Consider the following 18,388-nt stretch of genomic DNA (forward strand, 5'->3'; position numbering starts at 1 on the left):
GTCTGTCATGTTTTTCTTATACTGTACAGAAATGTTTAGGTTTATAAGTAGGAGTGGGATTAGACTATAAAAATATTTTAATGCTATATTGTTACTACAATTTTTATTTTCCTGCATATTTCGGTCAATTGCGTTTTATATCCTTTTATATTCGCTATAAAATGGGTAGGTTTAGGTTTGGGGGTAGGTTAAGGGGTCTAAAAATCTAAATCGCTTATTGATAAAATGATACAAATGCATTGATACGAATATCTTAATGATACAAAAGATACGTAAATATTTTTACGTTTTTTAGCTAAAAAAATACGTAGCGATTTGTACGTTTTAAACGTTGAAATACGTCTAAATTGTACGTTTTAGCATCAATAAAAACGTACAAAAATGTACGTTTTGTGCTTGTAAATATTATGTATTAATACCTACGTATAAACATGAGACCAGGCTGTAGAATTAGACTTGTTCTTCCTTCAAGTGGCATAACTTTTGAATATTATATAAATATTTAAAAAAATGTTTCAACATATAATCCATCATGATTTACATTTAAATAAGATCCATCCTGGATTACTTCACATGCATACTGTTTTTTGTCCATGTCAAAGATAAAACAACACGTTGTTTTCTCTTTTGGCTGAAAACTGAAAATGTATGGTATTTTTGGATAAAAATGATAGCCATCTAGTAGGTACTTTTCAGCACATGTAGTTACAGTCTTGAGATGTTTTTTGTTGTGGAATGATACTGTGAACAGTCTAAATCTGTTATTCGTCTTGTTTAACCTTTTGAGTGGGTGGCAGCTCAGGCTCCTCGGGGTACATGCAGCAAATGCAGGGTTATATAAACTGTGCCATTATGACATTATGCGCAATATATCTTCCAGGAAGAATTTAACTCCTTCATGCTGTTAAAAAAAAGTTCATTGCCAGTTTCCAGCTTCTCTCTCTCACTCTCTCTCTCTCTAAATATATACACTATATCTGAGTAACACTGAACATGTGATATGTAAATGTGGCCAATCACATGTTCATGTTGTTGGGTTTCTGATGTCAAAAATCCAATTATTTTTAAAAGAGCCATTTTTGCAGCTTAGTTTTAGTAAGATCTTTTTGGCATGTGAAAGAAGTTTTCAGATCTGAAACTGACAGTATGTTTTCAAAATACAAAAAGTATTTTATTTCAAAAGATCAAGGAAGATTTGTTATGACTCCTTTAAGCTAAACATAAGCATATTCTTTTTGATGTTTCATCCACTTAGTCTAAATATTGGCCAAACGAATTTCATGAATTGACTGATTTGGATTTAACTACTAATATTATTTTATGGGAAACAACTTCTTTTCTGTATCCACTACTTGGTCATTTAATTATATGTGTTTACATAAAATTGCTTGTATACATAATAGAAATGTTGGCTTGCACATGGTAACTTCTGTTTTGGTTAATTAAGTCTATTTCCAATGCTTTTGCATTCATATTCGGCCTCTGCATGGACCCAGTCTACCGGGACCCTTCCCTTCAGCCTTTTGAAGTGAAAATGCTGATTGTAGTGTTTAGAAATCTGCATATGGGTGTGGAAAATTTATGATGCAGTACATTACTATTTACTCTGTGAGTCAGTTATGAACAAAGGCTGAATTTTGTAAAGGAAGATATCCTTTTATAAAGACTTGTTTTGCACTTTTAATCCTTAATTAAAAAATGCTGTCTTATAAATAAACAGGTTAAGAGACTGTGTATACTATTACAATAAAACATTTTTTGTATCATTATAAGAACAAATGTGTGTATAGAAATGCTTTTGGGACCCAAATGATGTGTGTATATACATATCTGAAGAGAGTGAGACTATACATGATGTGTATTTATTTATGCTTGATATGATACTCATGTCATGCATACATAAATTCATTCTGTCAGGTGGATGCTGGGTAGGCAGCCCTCAGCTTGAGTAGTACACTTCAAGATATCTGAAGTGACAGCAAGGTGCATTATATAAAGGCTTGTCTTGGTAGGTTTTAACACAATATTTGCTTAGAAATTAGTAGTGATAAATAACTGAGGGGAACTCAATGGAAAATAAATGACTATATAGACTATGATTTTTGACACAAATGTAAATGATTAAGTTCAGTTACATAAGTGTAATTTTAATATTTATACACAACACAGAGATTCATGATACACAATGTTCAAAAGATTGTAAACGTGACATAAGCTGTGTCCCTAATCCCTATATTGTGCACTATATCAGGTGTCAGTCATTTTGTAGTTTTGTCTGAATCCCCTATATAATGAATTGTCCTATATAGTTCACTCCTTTACCCATAATGCACTCTGATTTAACTGATGTACACTCACCAAATCTGACACATACAATAAATAAATAAATAAATAAATGCTTGTCTGAAGTTGGTTTTTATTTCTATAATATTGCCTTGGTACATCTCTATAACTTTTTTGATAAGTCATAACTTCATTAAAAAAATTATTATAAAGATTGGTAGCAAATAGTTCAGTTTACCAAAAACTGAAAACAAACATTTTATGTTTCTTCACTAAATCATTTATTAATTTAATATTAATTCAGAAGACTGTACAGAGAGGAACTCAAAATTAAAATATATGGGCATCACCTGTAGATAACATATTCATGTATGTCTAATCAATGTATAAAATTAAATAAAATAATAAAAAATAATTTACTCGCTTATTTTCTTTTACTCCTTATAGTCATTGACTACATATAGAATAATGAAAACAGTTAGTGAATGAGAGAGCAAGTTCAGACACAGCATATGACTGTGTAAAAACACATACCTGTTCTCCAAGCCCACGTTGCCACCCAGAACCCAGTTTTCTTGCAGCTGCACGCATTCAGATGCGCTCTGAAGCTCTGTCGGCTGATTGGCCAGTGACTGGTTGAGGGAGGTGACTGATGGATGCTGCTTGTGTTGATGTGGAGCAGGTGGCAGAGAAGGAGGTCCTGCTTGGCTGGGAAGCTGGTCTATTGGAAGAGGAGAGGCAGAGGTATTAGTGGAGCTTGTTACAGACTTCTGCTTTACACAAAGCACAGGCGGATTGTGTGCCTGTTCCAGATTGGATTGGGTTAAATGGGATTCTTTACAGGATGATTTGGTCCTATGAACACCTTCAAATTTTCACTTCACTCTGTCCAGCTTCATTTAAGAGAGACAGAAGAGACGCTAAACACTACATTATGATGGTTTACTGCACGGTTTACTGCAATGTGATTTAATTTGTGAATTAAAATAACAATAAAATATATATATATAGTATTATTAACAAAGTAGTAGTAGTCAAAAGAGAGCAGGCAGATATGGCCAGGACAGGTGAACATGACTCTAAGAATGAATCGAAGCAGTGTGTAATTATACAACTTACAAAGACTTGAAATTGAGTAGCAATAGTGACATGGTGCTCACCGACTTTTACGAGTGAGCAAACGTAAGTCTCCGCAGGCCGTTGCTGGGGAGCAGATGTTTTATAATGGGCTCTTAAACTGAACGCTTCACGTTTGATTACAGCCAGAGAGAGAGACTCTCATTTAACTAATGACCGGAACCTCCATTAGGACAGCAGGAAAAAAACAGGTTTTCTCATTTCACTCCAAGCTGGGTAATTGCCCCCCAAAATGACACTGTGTGATTATCTCACTGTCCCATCCTGCCGCCGTGCTGAATCTCGTTTAATAACAATAACCCTTAGGAAAAACTAAAAACAAAAGTTCACACACAAGTGGTCATTTATGCCACACTAGCACCAGTCATGTTAAGAACTATGAAACACCAAGTAATTCTAAACAGACAGAGGCTGAAGTGAGGAAAGAACAGGAATCATTATGACAGGTGTCTTGCCACATTAACTCATGCCTTTTTGAATGCGACTTAATGGAAAATTGTAACAAATTATTTACTTCAATCTAGATAAGGAGGCGCCGCTCTGATTCAATCTGAGCGCCACTAGACTCCACATACTAACAAATGATTACACACAGCATAAGCAGAATGTTAAGGCATTCAGCAGGCTTTCTATCCAGATCTGAAGCAATGAGCTTCCTTTAATCAAACTCCCTGAGCAATAAAATACAATTCTCTCTCTCTTGATTGGACGTAAACATGGTGTACATAGATTTCTCTTGAATGTGCATTTCTGTCCTTTGTAAGTTTATGTTTACCTTTACGTTGACTTCCCCTGCAAAGCACATCCTGCAAAAAGATGACACGGCTAAGGAAGGAAATTTCTTTATGTTTTTCCATAAAGTTTTCATTTGCAATCAGGGAAAGACAGATACAGTTGGCACAAAATTTCTCAATGTCAAGTCGTTCTATGATTAAACAAGATGCTTTAGTGGGCCGTTTTGATTAATATTGGATGGAGCGACTGAAATGACATCCCATTTTACTGTTAATGCTACTGCTAATATCTGTATGAAACACTTCTAAGGGGTAAAAAGGAAAATCTACATTTTCCTTCTTTCATGACTAGGAGCTAAGAAGGGCATAAACATGAAAATATTCTATGAAACTGCACTGACACAAATGTATGCTGACATATAAATATATTATTACTATCCTGCCTTTTTGAAAGTTATATGAGCCAAATGTAAATCAATAAACATATATATTTTTTTTAGTTTGGACAAATAAAACTGATCAAACAAACTGTTGTCTTTTCTGGTTGCCACATATCAAACTATGTTTTCCAGGAATAGTAAGACAAATAAATAATTTATGTAGGTTATTGTTTTTTTTTTCAATAGAGAATACAAACAATTAGTCTTTTCTAGTATTTTATGCTCTCAAAATCATCTCAAAAACCCTTTGAGTAAATGGCTGTTCTCACATCAACATCTATCATTTATCAAAAAGAAATAAAAAAATACATTCCCCTGCCCATGACAAGAGTATAACATAAACTGTCATATTTGATAAATGAGACTAAATAGTACCAGAAAAGGGGATTTGCTATTGCATTTCTGTAAATAATGAAAAGAAAATTGCATTTATGCAATCTGTGGTAAACAGAGGACCCTTTGAGACACCATGAGCATGTTACGGTAACAGATGAATGTGAAATACACATAATAGTCTGTGCATGCCTGAAAGGAGCTATTAAAATATTATTCAATCTAAACACAAACAGTTGAAAAACAGAACATAAAATATCTTTAAAACACAAACTCTGAACTTTTTCCTCTAATAGTAAGAACACAGGCACATTTGAAGGCAATGAAAATGATGCATTAACAGAGAATACACATTATTATCTTTGCTGTCTTGAAGAGCTTTTGCACTCACTCCCGCTCCCGCTTCTAAGACAGATTATAACACCATTCTTGATTATCCTGTGCCGAGCACTACCCTATATTTAGACACCCCTCCTTAGCTCTCCTTCCATTGACTTTGCCAGTCCGTATCACATCCAATCACTTGAGAGAAAATGTCACAGTTGGAATAACCCTCCGGAGCATGGAATAACCCAGCAGTTACCAGTGGACTATAATTGTATTTTACTTCAAGTTCAGTATTCATGAGCCACTGCCACATACTCCAAAACAACCCAAAATTGTATGTGAAATAGGAAAGAATTTCAAAATCAAACTTATTTTCAAAATCAAACTTAATAGAAGCTTTCCAACAAGCTTTCCAATCAAACAAGAAAGATAACCACAGGAAGGAGTTTGATATAGTTATTCAGTTTCAATATGAAACACTACCTTCGTGCTTAATTTACCCCCCAAAAGGGTGCATATTAATACCTAAAAGCTGCATATTACCTAAAACGCACATATTAGTAACTAAATGGTACACCTTTTAAATGGGCACTGTCCCAGATACAACTTTGTGCATTTTTTTCTAAGAGTGCATCATTATGGCAAGAGGCCTGTGTAAACTGAATTACCAAATAGGTTGTGATAAAAAAAAAAAAATAAAGAATATTGCAAACCGACAGTTATCCCTGCCTTCCTGGCTTTTAGTCTGAGCTCACTTCCTAGGAAGTATTGAAGAGATGTAGCAGTGGGGCAGGGCCCACCCATGATGAGAGTAAGAGTTGTGGAGGAGTTGGCAGTATAAGACTATAAATCTAGCATAATAGTGAAACTTGTCTACCTGGCATGACAGGCTATTCAGGAGGCATTCAGAGTCCAGCGTAAAGCAGAGCACAAGCATTTAATCAAAGTCACACCGCCGCGGAGCTGAAAGTGTTCCCTGGGACTAAAACCTAACAGAGAAAGATTTCAGTCCCTCTTGGTGTTTTTCCTTCAGTCTGATTTCTAAATGTTAATATCTGAATATGCTCAGTAGGTAGAATTCTGTCAGATTTGAATGGTGGTTATTTGTCAGTAACATTGTGACGTAACTTTCTCAGAATTTTCTGGCGACAAGAATTTTAGACTAAAAGGAGAGACGTTTCCTGTGACACGATCACCCTCAAGCCATTCTGTCTGAAACTGACATCGACTATCTGTTTCCAATGTAAAGCTTCGCCAAGACCCCAGTAAAGACAAATCATACCTACACCACATCCGTCCCGATGCTGCTGAGAGCCAGTGTTCAGCTTTTGTCATTTAACGATTTTTATTCTCTTCCTTAAAGGGAACAATCATCAGTGAAATCATTCACCATATGTAATGAAATCTGAATTCATAGCAACTGCACTATATTGCATATTGCACTGAGAAAATATCATTAACCTTGTCCCCAAAAACACTACCAAAAAATATCCAAATACTTTTGTAAATGACAAAAGAAAAAAAAAAGTGTGCTGATTTCGAATATTTCTTAGAACAATATCTGTTCAGTAATTCTGCCTTTTTCTGCCACCTTGTTTAACAACACTAATAAATAATTACGTAATTACATAAATAATAATTACTTGGAAATACATTTTTTAAATTATAATATTTTTTTTTACGTTTTATTCTCTACAACACTTTAACCATTTAGATGTATTTATTATTTATTTATTTTTATTCAGATTTAATTATTTAATGAATAAAATCTCCTTGAATTCATACTGGTCTTACACAGAAACAAAAAGCACCATACTGTATATTAGGACTGCATAATTAAATCAACTAAATAATCAAGATTACAGTTGTGGATCCCATTGCGGTTAACCCTAACATGTTTTTGCAATGGTTGAACACTGTAACCAATCACTGACATGTCCCTTGTGCACTGCCATGTACTTTTACTTATTTTTCCCCCTCGGCTGGTATGCTTCTTAATTTGCACTGCCTTACCAAGGCAAGTTGCTGTCAATCATGTTACTATATGATCTAAATTCACTGTGCTTTCACGTTTGATTGAATAATGTTTGAGGAAAGATTTACTTTCAACAAGCCAATTCATGATTTTGGTTTCCCGCCAACTGTTGTCAATAACTGTATCGTTTCACCAGTGTAATGGTTAAAAAAAGCAAAATCTATTTAAACACTTCACCACTGTTCCCTGTGAGTTCCTCAGCATTTGATAATGCATCAGTCATTCTTTACAGTTTTGCATGATATTAAAACTGCCCAATAATCAATAACTGTGCAGACCATACCTGCAGCACTTACAATAAACACAACGTTACCATCCATTGGTGTGGACGCCAAGATAGTTATTAAATGAATGAACAAACTGGTCACATTTACCTACAACAAGGGAATTAATTAGTACAAGGCAGCAACAATTTACCTAAAACAAGGAAACAAATTATTAAAATGTGCCCAGGATAAAACATGCTAACGTATTAAAGGTCGCATATTGTCAAAACTGAAATTTCCTGGCTTTTTTCACGATAACTGAGGTCTAGGGGCTATTTAACTACCATATAAGTTTCAAAACAGTCAGTCCACAGTAAAATGCACACAGCCTGCATAAAGTAGCTGTGATTTTTCACGAACCGTTGTGACTTCCGTAAAAAGTTGACGTCAGAACTACACAGTCACCGCCTTCAGTCACCACCCCGAGCACCGCCCACAGTCCCACTCTCCTTTTGCCAAACCCCCAGACAACATCACGTCCATGCCATTGCTGAGCAACAACAACACGGAAACATGTCCAAAAGGTTAACTTTAACCACGAAACCAGATCGGCCAACCTGTAACGTTACACTCTCACTCAAAGGATGGACGATCTGACAGGATTGTTACTATGAGGTGGATCACATCTAACGTGTATAGTAAAGACAAACTCACCGTGTCTAACTTAGTCATGATGAAGATATATATACATTTCAATTTCAGCAGGCAACTATTTTTACAGCTACATTATTGTTCCAGCCACAATTAATCACAACAATGTATATACAATTACAAATGATTATATATAAATCGTCAGTTTGTTGTTTTACACACATGCACACAGACATTATTTCATACACGACATAATCGTGAGATGCAAGAAACATAGACATATGGCAAGAAATATGTACACGCGCCCATAACAACAAAAGACAATACTTTATTGAACCTTTTCTGATAAGAAGTGTGCGCTGCAAACGCAAGCATTTTTGACGATCGTTTCTGTCCAGTCTGCTCGTTTTATCGCGTTTAACCACAGCTGTCGTCGGTTTTTTGTCTGGCAGTGGCAGCAGATATGCGATAAAATTTCTAATTTGAGGCTGTATTACGTCGATTCTGGCACCCAACATCACAACAAGATGATATTTTAAGCTCCTTATGTAGCCGAATCTGCGCTGGTTTGAATGGGCCGCCTCCAGTTTCCCCTTTGTTTGCTGCCTCCAGCTAGCGCTGTGACGTCGGCTGACCCTAGTTACCTGTGGTTGGCCTGGCCGTGCGTCACTCAGAAAACAACAGGCCAATCAGAAGAGAGGCTCATGAATATTAATTAGACAGGCCAAAATCGACCTGTTCTCAGCAGAGCTCCTGAGAGAGGAGCTGTAAAAATATATTGAGATGGTTTTTGGTACTTATACCGCAAATATATATTCTTAAGGACATCAAAACCTAAAATAAGCACACAGCTGCAATTCCAGGTTTTCAAACAGAGATGGCGACAGAGGCAAAACTTACGAACTGCAGCTTTAAATATTACATTTAAAGGTCCCATATTGTCAAAACTGAAATTTCCTGGCTTTTTTCATGATAACTGAGGTCTAGGGGCTATTTAACTACCATATAAGTTTCAAAACAGTCAGTCCACAGTAAAATGCACACAGCCTGCATAAAGTAGCTGTGATTTTTCACGAACCGTTGTGACTTCCGTAAAAAGTTGACGTCAGAACTACACAGTCACCGCCTTCAGTCACCACCTCGAGCACCACCCACCGTACCACTCTCCTTTTGCCAAACCCCCAGACAACATCGCGTCCATGCTAATGCTGAGCAACAACAACACTGGAAACATGTCGAAAAGGTTAACTTTAACCACGTAACCAGATCGGCCGACCTGTAACGTTACACTCTCACTCAAAAGGATGGACGATCTGACAGGATTGTTACTATGAGGTGGATCACATCTAACCTGTATAGTAAAGACAAACTCACAGTGTCTATCTAGTCATGATGAAGATGTATATACATTTCAATTTCAGCAGGCAACTATTTTTACAGCTACATTATTGTTCCAGCCACAATTAATCACAACAATGTATATACAATTACAAATGATTATATATAAATCGTCAGTTTGTTGTTTTACACACATGCACACAGACATTATTTCATACACGACATAGTCGTGAGATGAAAGAAACATATACATATGGCAAGAAATCTGTAGACGCACCCATAACAACAAAGGAAAATACTTTATTGAACCTTTTCTGATAAGAAGTGTGCGTTGCAAACGCAAGCATTTTTGACGATCGTTTCTGTCCAGTCTCCTTCTCTCCACAACAATTCCTCTAAAGTTAAGGCTATGCGTTTAAGCTATAAAAACGTCAATCCAAAAACAAATAAATTTAAGGTGATGCCTACCTCGATTGGTACGAATCCAAATGTTTCCATATTCGCGATGTATCTGGATGCTAAAATATTATTATGTAATAGGTTTTGTACTTCACTCGCATCGACATCATCCTTCACATCGGCTATATCAGCACAGTGAGGCGGTGGTCACGCTGAACGCAACAGATTGTACAACGGAGCAGTGCAACTTTTTATGTTTCTTTAACTGTATTTTATTTTGATAATGAACAGGCTGCAATGTCGCAAAATATGTTGTGTCTGTGTGCGCGTAAGGCGCCAGCGCGATATGGTCATACCAACGCTGGTTGGTTATACAGATACATGGCTATTCATTCTAAAATAACGATCGCCTAAAAAAACTCACTCTGGGGGATCAGCTAGAATATTTTAAACTCACGTCTGAAAGGGTTAAAGGTGACAGACATATTATATAAAGTTAGAAAAATGCCCTTTTCTATAAAAATAGCATGTATTATATACATGTGTAACATGCCGTCGGATAATGACAGTATCATATAAACTTCTCTATGAAAAAAAACTTGAAATAATAATCAAAACGGTAAGATAGCTTTATATTCACACTAACACCGATACTGGTCTGCGCTCCACTATAATGTAAATGTCACGCAGCTTTGCCACACAGATTTTGATAACCGGACAGCTAAATAAAATGTGCAGTGCACCAAAGAAATAGACTAAAAGGGTAATGTGGCTGCAGATCTGAGGATAGCCTACATATTTCTGCAATAAGCACCTAATATTTGCCATATATAATCTATGCCTGCACAGAAGTAAGCCCCGTCTAGGCGCTGCCTGTTTTTTTGAAAAAACGAAAAACGAAAATGGTGCCATTTTCTCATGTTTCTGTTTTCAATTTTAAATAAAAAAATGAATGAACGCAACGTACACGGACCCCAGAACAACTTTTTTGCAGTGAAAATGCATGGAATGGTTAAAAAATGGACACAGGCTGGGAACCCACACCAGGACTGTGGTTCACATATATGTGACATGCAAAGCAGTTTTTTAAAGCAATGGTTTAAAATCACATTAAAATGCGAACGTAGGAATCGTTAATCTAAATGCATGAGTCTTATCGAATACCAGGTTCTTGGAAATTTGGAACCAGTTCTAAAATGGAACCGGTTATCGATACCCAACCCTATTCATAAGGTTAATCTATCTTAATATTCCAGTTCAAGCAAATTAAGATGCCACAAATGAGACCAATAAAATAAAAGCAGTGTTTACTGCACTTATCACATTCGCTGACATCTATATTAACCTGTAAGGAAATTAAAAGGTATGTTTTCCACACTACATGTCTAAAAAAAAAAAACTGTAACCTGTGTGTGTGTGTGTGTGTATGACAATATGAAAAATAGGAGTCAAAAATATGAGTGCCTAAACCTTCTCTAAAATCCATATTAGCAATATATTTTGGGTATTTTATGTATTTATTTAAAATATATTTTAAATGTATACAGGAGATTATATTCTTTTCCCATATGTGGAAACGGCAACTAAATGTGGCCACAGCCACGAAACCCAGCTTCAACATACCTCAAAAGATCATCTGATCCTTTTTTATGTAAAACCTACCCTACATTCTCAACGATCACTTGTAATCTAAGCCTGTGCTCCATGTTCTCGCACTTCACAACTCCACAGACTACCTGATAACTTTCAAATGGCCTGTACAACCCTACTTTCAGTCAGGTTGGTTTCACGCCTCGGGGTAGAGACTCAAACCTTAAGCTCTCCTCGCATGTCGGAGGAATGCACAAAGGTAATCTTGGTCTGACAGACTGTGCTGCTGTGTACTACTGCACTGCCTTCTGAATAATGAATCCAGTGCTTCTTCTAGTCATCCTCCAGCAGAGCAGTCTGGAAATAGCTCCACATCTAAAAAACCTCACTGCCGAGGTAGCTTTTAACCCTCTCTCTAATCCCAGAAAACACACAAGCACTGCACCGCACTCGAACAAGCATGCAGATTTCCGCTCAATCGCATCTCCCATCAGGTTATATGTATAAGGGGTTTTCGGTGTTCTTATCATCCTTAAATAAAGGGAAAAAACAGGATCAAAATTGGGTAGCAGACTTTGTTTGCCGTCGTGCAAAGCGAGCAGGCATAGTAATGACCAATGGCAGCTCTGAGCACTGAATGATGGATGACAGTAAAAGGAGAAAGCAGAACGGAGGAGGAGACTGAGATTTTGGAAGCAAGGCCTAATAATTCAAACTACTTCACCCTATTCCAGGAATTCCTTGGTGAGAGCTCACAGACACACCAAAGTGTGCAGACAAATTCAGAACAGAAATATCGGGATGAGTGTCCCTTCATTAGAAGATCAAAGAGGCTCTTTTTTTCCCCAACTATAGCTGGGATTAATTCATAGGAAAGGGGTCAGGGTGAGCGAACATTCAGTAGCTGCAGAGGCTGACACATCCCAGATAAGCCTAATCGCGTTGAGTGGCTAATCATTCAAAGTATCACACTCAAAACACTTCAATAATACATGAGTTTTTTTAACAGATCGAGGGGTGAGAACCAGAAAGGCTAAAGTGACATTTCACCAACTTTACAGGAGAGCCAAAACAAAAAATGTACCATAGTTTGACTTTGTGTACTGATTTCAATTGTTTATGATAAAAATTTGTACACTCATGGATGACAGTCCTTTTGCCAGTAGAAAGAGCTCATTAAGAGCTTTCATTTGATATATATATCTCCATTTCACCAAAAATGTCACTTACGCCCTTCTGGTTCTCACCCCTCGAGATTAAGAAAATTCCACTGTTAGAGCAATAAAGTGATTTCATTCATTCTTTGTCAGCTCAGGTGTTGGTTACGAAAAAGCCCCTGACTAAAAGACAGACAGAGAATAAATAATTATTGGAACATCATTTCCAAAAGAGTTTAGCTTGCTTGAATAGCCAGACAAAACATTTGATTTGCATTGATGTATACAGTAAATGCATGCTTTAAAAGTAAAGTAAAAGTAATTTAAGTGCTATTAGCAGAATCAAACAAAATTGCGAATCTCTCTGTCCTCCAATCAGGTATTCCTTCTCTGAACCAATAGTTGTTTGCTGTCAGTGTGATTCTTTCTTGAAGGAGATTAATACTTTTATTCAGCTAAGATGCATTAAATTGTTCAAAAGTGACAGTAAAGACATTTGTAAAATTGCAAATGTTTTCTATTTCAAATAATCACTGTTTGCCATCACAAGAATAAATTTTGCTTTAAAATATATTAAAATAAAAAACAGATATTTTAAATTGTAATAATATTTCACAATATTACTATTTTTGCTATATTTTTCATCAAACAAACACAGCCTTGGTGAGCATAAGAAACTTCAAAAACATTAAAAAATCTTAGATCCCACACTTTTTAACAAGGAATGTTTTGCCACACAGAGCCACATGGGTAAATGTACTTTAAATACATTTTAAATGTTTATTTGCACTTATGGTTTGCATTATTTTAGAACTCAATTCAATTATGTGTCCAAAAAATAGTTGCTGAAAATGTGCTCAATATTTACACCAACTTCATCTAGTGAACAGAGCTAAAATCAATAATAAAATAATTTATTCATGAAATAAAAATATATTAAAATAAAAAACAGATATTTTAAATTGTAATAATAATTCACAATATTACTATTTTTGCTATATTTTTCATCAAACAAACACAGCCTTGGTGAGCATACGAAACTTCAAAAACATTAAAAAATCTTAGATCCCACACTTTTTAACAAGGAATGTTTTGCCACACAGAGCCACATGGGTAAATGTACTTTAAATACATTTTAAATGTTTATTTGCACTTATGGTTTGCATTATTTTAGAACTCAATTCAATTATGTGTCCAAAAAATAGTTGCTGAAAATGTGCTCAATATTTACACCAACTTCATCTAGTGAACAGAGCTAAAATCAATAATAAAATAATTTATTCATGAAATAATAATTTACACAGTAAGGAGGCATTTTTAGGCTCAAAAGACAACTTAAATAGTCAAGCAGTGTTATTTAAGTGCATTTAGTGCCTGGTTAAGATGGATAGCAGGTGGTTCGCAAATATGGTGAATATAAGACTCTAAAATATTCAATTAATTCACCCCATTATTTACACTGAGTCTACCAACAAATGGTTTGTCTCTCCACATTAAACTGGCATAGGAGAAGGTATTCACATACACACTTCACTTTTAAAAACCAAGTTAACATTTTCCAAACTACACTACAAAGCTGTGTAATGGCTTTTTAGTTATTACTTGGCAGCCTCATTCATACTTCAGCATTATGTAGCTTACGGGATGCTTCAAACTCATTTGTGTTGTTGTAGTGAAAACACCATAAACAACATTATAGGCTTTTAAGATGAGGACTTCTGTCTCTCTCTGCATTAATGTGCCATATATTCTGGTGCAACTAGAGCATTGTCTGTAAAACACAAAAAAATTCAGTGGGATGCACTAAAAAAAATGGGAGCCATGCCCAAACCTCCCCATCATATCTTGTCCTCTCCCTACTGTTCCTAGAAATAAAAGTGCAAAACAGCATATAATAAATGAGCTGAGATATTAAAGTGCACAATAGAAATGCCTACTTAAAGAAATCATGCAAATTACAATGCTTTAACATGCAATAAATTAATGAACACAATTGTGCAAACAGGTGCAGACTGTACATATATGTAGTCATCATTCCCTACAAAAAAACAATGCTGCACACCTCACCTTGTGCCCTGAGTCATAAATCAAATAATAGCCCTGTGCAGGCAACAGAACATTATATAACACTTGGAGCAAGACGATTACGTTACCTTTATGTTAGTGCTCGAGTATGGAGACCTCTGTCATCTGTAAATATATGTGGATTTGCGTGCACGTGACCCCGCTCGACTCAGCTGTGCATTCCAGCTTGATGTATCTGTTCTGCTTACTCTGGCCAGCTCTCTGTACACACAAATTACTCTCTGTCCCGGCTGCTAGTGCTCTACTAAGCACTTCAATCCATCATTGCCACACCTGCCCTGATGCAGGCCCCTTGTTAAATCATAGTCTTCCATACCTAGACCTACAAGACAGGGCAGGGCAGCGGTAAACTACAGCAGTGCAACGCTACATTTACCAGTTCCTATAGTGTGAGGGCTGGATGCTATATCAAAATGTGTTAGCTGGAACTGATCCTGCTATACCATTTATACCATGCTATACAAGTGGCATCAAGCACTAAATCTGACATTAACAGGGTGAATTCAGGTGAAGTAGGACACTTCTGGCCATTGAGATGACTGGGAGAAAATATCCCAATTATGCACACTGTGTTGTGGCATAAACAGCTCCATCGATTATAATGGAAGCGGATTAGTTTTGACACACTGTACTGCTCAAAGTGTAAAAGCAGGTTGTTTATGGTTGCCAAGTAACGTCACTGCATAGAATTCAACTTATGCATGGTCCCAGGTGTTCATATATTTTACAAGGGCTGTAAATGAGGCTTATTCAATCTTTCTAATGTATTATTGTTTTTAGCCTTTTGATTTTAACTCCAGTGTTATATAATGTGAAGCAGCTGGTGCTGGTGTTTTTATTTGTTTTTTTAGAATGATGTAGGCTAATATTTTTTTGTGTTCATCAGGTTACAAATAAAAAAGAAAATAATTGAATAAAGTGGGGTCAAGATGGCTTTTTAAAATTAAGTATTAATAGAAATGAACACTTTAAATTGGTGAAAAGTGACAGTTGTCACAACAACTCTGTTGTAGAATACACACAAATATGATGGAGGAAGGCAGTCTTTTAATAAATCCAAAGGTAGATCTAACACAGAGAGAGTGGTTACAACACATTACACACAGAAGAGACCCGACAGCAATGAACAGAAACAGACAAACTTAAGTACACATTCAAACAAGGCTAATTAATGACACACACCTGAACTAAATCAAATCAACAACCATGACAACAAACTCTACAGAGGACAAGAGCAAACCGAATGATATTGTGACAACAGTGAAGCCGTTTACAAAAAATTATATTTCAAAAAAATGCTTTTTTTTTTTTTTTTTTTTACTGTCTATTCTAGCAATCCGGTAAAAATCTATCACAGTTTCCACATAAATATAAAACAGGATTGTTTTCTACATTGATGATGATGATGATAAATGTTTCTTGAGCACCAAATCAGCTTATAAGAATGATTTCTGAAGGATCATTGCATCACACAAATAAATTACATTTAAAAAAAATATTAAAATAGAAATACTCATTTTATATTGGTATACAATTTCATAATATTTATTATCAAATCAATGCAGCCTTGTTGAGCATAAGAGACCTATTTCAGAAACATTAAAACACATTGAAAAAAAATCAGTGTACAGTAAATTAAAAAAAAAAATAAAAAAATGAATACATTGTTTATGGTTTTATAACATGTAAATCATTTGTGTAAAATCTCCAACAAAAATAACTAAAACCACATATTGGTACCACGATACATAGATTTAAGTCAGACTGCCCAGCCCGTACGTTTATATCCCTATGTGTAACACATAATAAAGACATATACTGATAATTATCATATAATGTGAATATTCTAAATTTCATTGCATTTCATCACGATTGTCAAGCACACATATAGCCATGACCTCAATCTGTCAAGCTACAAACAATGTGAATATCTATCAGCAGGAATTCTACAATTCTCATTTTCCTCCCACTGTCTACCCTTAGATATTTGTGCTTAATGTGAGGGTGTCACATTCAATTTGGTTCTCAGCTAATGCAAACACAGCAATCTATTGAAATCTAATTGAAATCTATTGGAGTTATAACCACTGATTTACTGTGCAGTGTTGGTCATTTAATACAGCACTGTGATCTATAAAAGCATGTATTAGATATGCAGGGACATTTATTTGACATTAAGTAGTGGGTAATATGAAGTACATTTTTCTTTCCTGTGCCATGAATTAAAATCTTATAAAACATCCTAACATTAACATTATTTAAATAATGTAGCATGCTTTTGAAAGTACTGAGCCATTCTCCCTACCACTGGTAATTTTACTAAATAAACTGAATACTGTGTTTCGACCTTTGCTAAATTTCACCTTTAAATGGCAAATGTGCGATGAAAATCCTATTTGTTTGTGTGTGTGTGTGTCCTTGGCTAATCTAAATAAATGCAAACCGGGAAAATCTACCGGGAAAACTGCTTAAAATAACCAAGAACTACTAAATATTTACTTCATAATAGTCTTGTAAGACCACTGAAGTCATGCAACTTAATTTACCACGGTTTCCTCTCAGTTTAGCAATACTGGGCTGATGTTCTGAACATTATTTGACCTCTTTTCAACATTCAAAATGAAATAAATAATACAATTTGACCTTCTGCTGGAAAAATAACAAGTGGTCTCAGAAAAATATTGTTTTATGATAACAGAAATGCTTTGTAATACAAAAATCAGATCAAGTTGTTTGTTATTAGCTTTCAGAATTGTAAACTGAATGTGCACTGTTTGTTAATACTGATTTAAATATATCAAGCTAAAATATTATTAATGAAATAAAGGATTAAATATTAATATCAACACAAATAAGACTTTCCATTGGGCCTCATGCAAAATGAACCAACAATGCAGAATTATAATAACCAATTATGTATCACAAAGCAACCATCTGCCCATAGAGCAATGAAAAAAAATAAGCAAAGAAAAAACTCATAATGATAATTCCAGTGCTTCAAAGAGTGCATCTAGTGACAGTGCTCACTTGAGACAAACACAAGACTGAAATGGGTGCTTTTTTTGACATTAAGAACTGAGCACTGAAGAGAAGATCTGACATTATCACTCTTGAGTGCCAAGTATCTAGGGCATAGTTGCCATTTGAATATGATAAATGCCTTACTAAGAACTCTCCTATCGTAACAATCCAGAAATGAATTGGGAATAAACAAAGCGGACATATGTTTCATAGCACACAAACCCCAGGAGGCAGTCTATATGGCATTAATCACTCCACTGAAGAGCACTAAAAAAACTCTCAAAGCACAACATTACAAATAGCCCTGTTTTTATATAGCGTTAAGATGTTCCAAAACGTACTGCATCAATCAAACAATGCATGAGCGCTGCACGTCCAGAGGTCTGTAATTGGAGCTGCGGTACTGGAGATGGATTGGGGTCGGACTGTCAGGCGGAAAAGCATCAGATCAGAGGCACGGTCCGGCAGCATGATGTCTTTGCCTCCGCTGATCCTCTCAGCCGGGTCAGGGTTTTCCTGAAAGCCCACTGTGACAGCCAACCACACACATATCGACACACACCTCATTACAAGCACCGTTGATTTAAGCGAAGGGAATTGTTTGGAGAAGGACAGACGGTGAAAGACAGACGTTGGGAATTTTGCATCTACT

At 35.8% G+C, this 18,388-nt stretch overlaps 1 protein-coding gene across 1 annotated transcript in view; it reads right to left on the minus strand.

Annotated features, from left to right (window-relative positions):
- The window catches only part of LOC107723816 (teneurin-3-like), a 124,526-nt gene that overhangs the window by 58,778 nt on the left and 47,360 nt on the right, over positions 1 to 18,388 (minus strand). The window contains exon 4 of the mRNA XM_016532518.1: positions 2,818 to 3,004. Coding sequence (XP_016388004.1) covers positions 2,818 to 3,004 — 187 coding nt within the window. The remainder of the gene's footprint in view (positions 1 to 2,817; positions 3,005 to 18,388) is intronic.

Source organism: Sinocyclocheilus rhinocerous, unplaced genomic scaffold, assembly GCF_001515625.1.
Source record: "Sinocyclocheilus rhinocerous isolate Xijiao unplaced genomic scaffold, SAMN03320098_v1.1 scaffold1085, whole genome shotgun sequence".
Lineage (NCBI taxonomy): Eukaryota > Metazoa > Chordata > Actinopteri > Cypriniformes > Cyprinidae > Sinocyclocheilus > Sinocyclocheilus rhinocerous.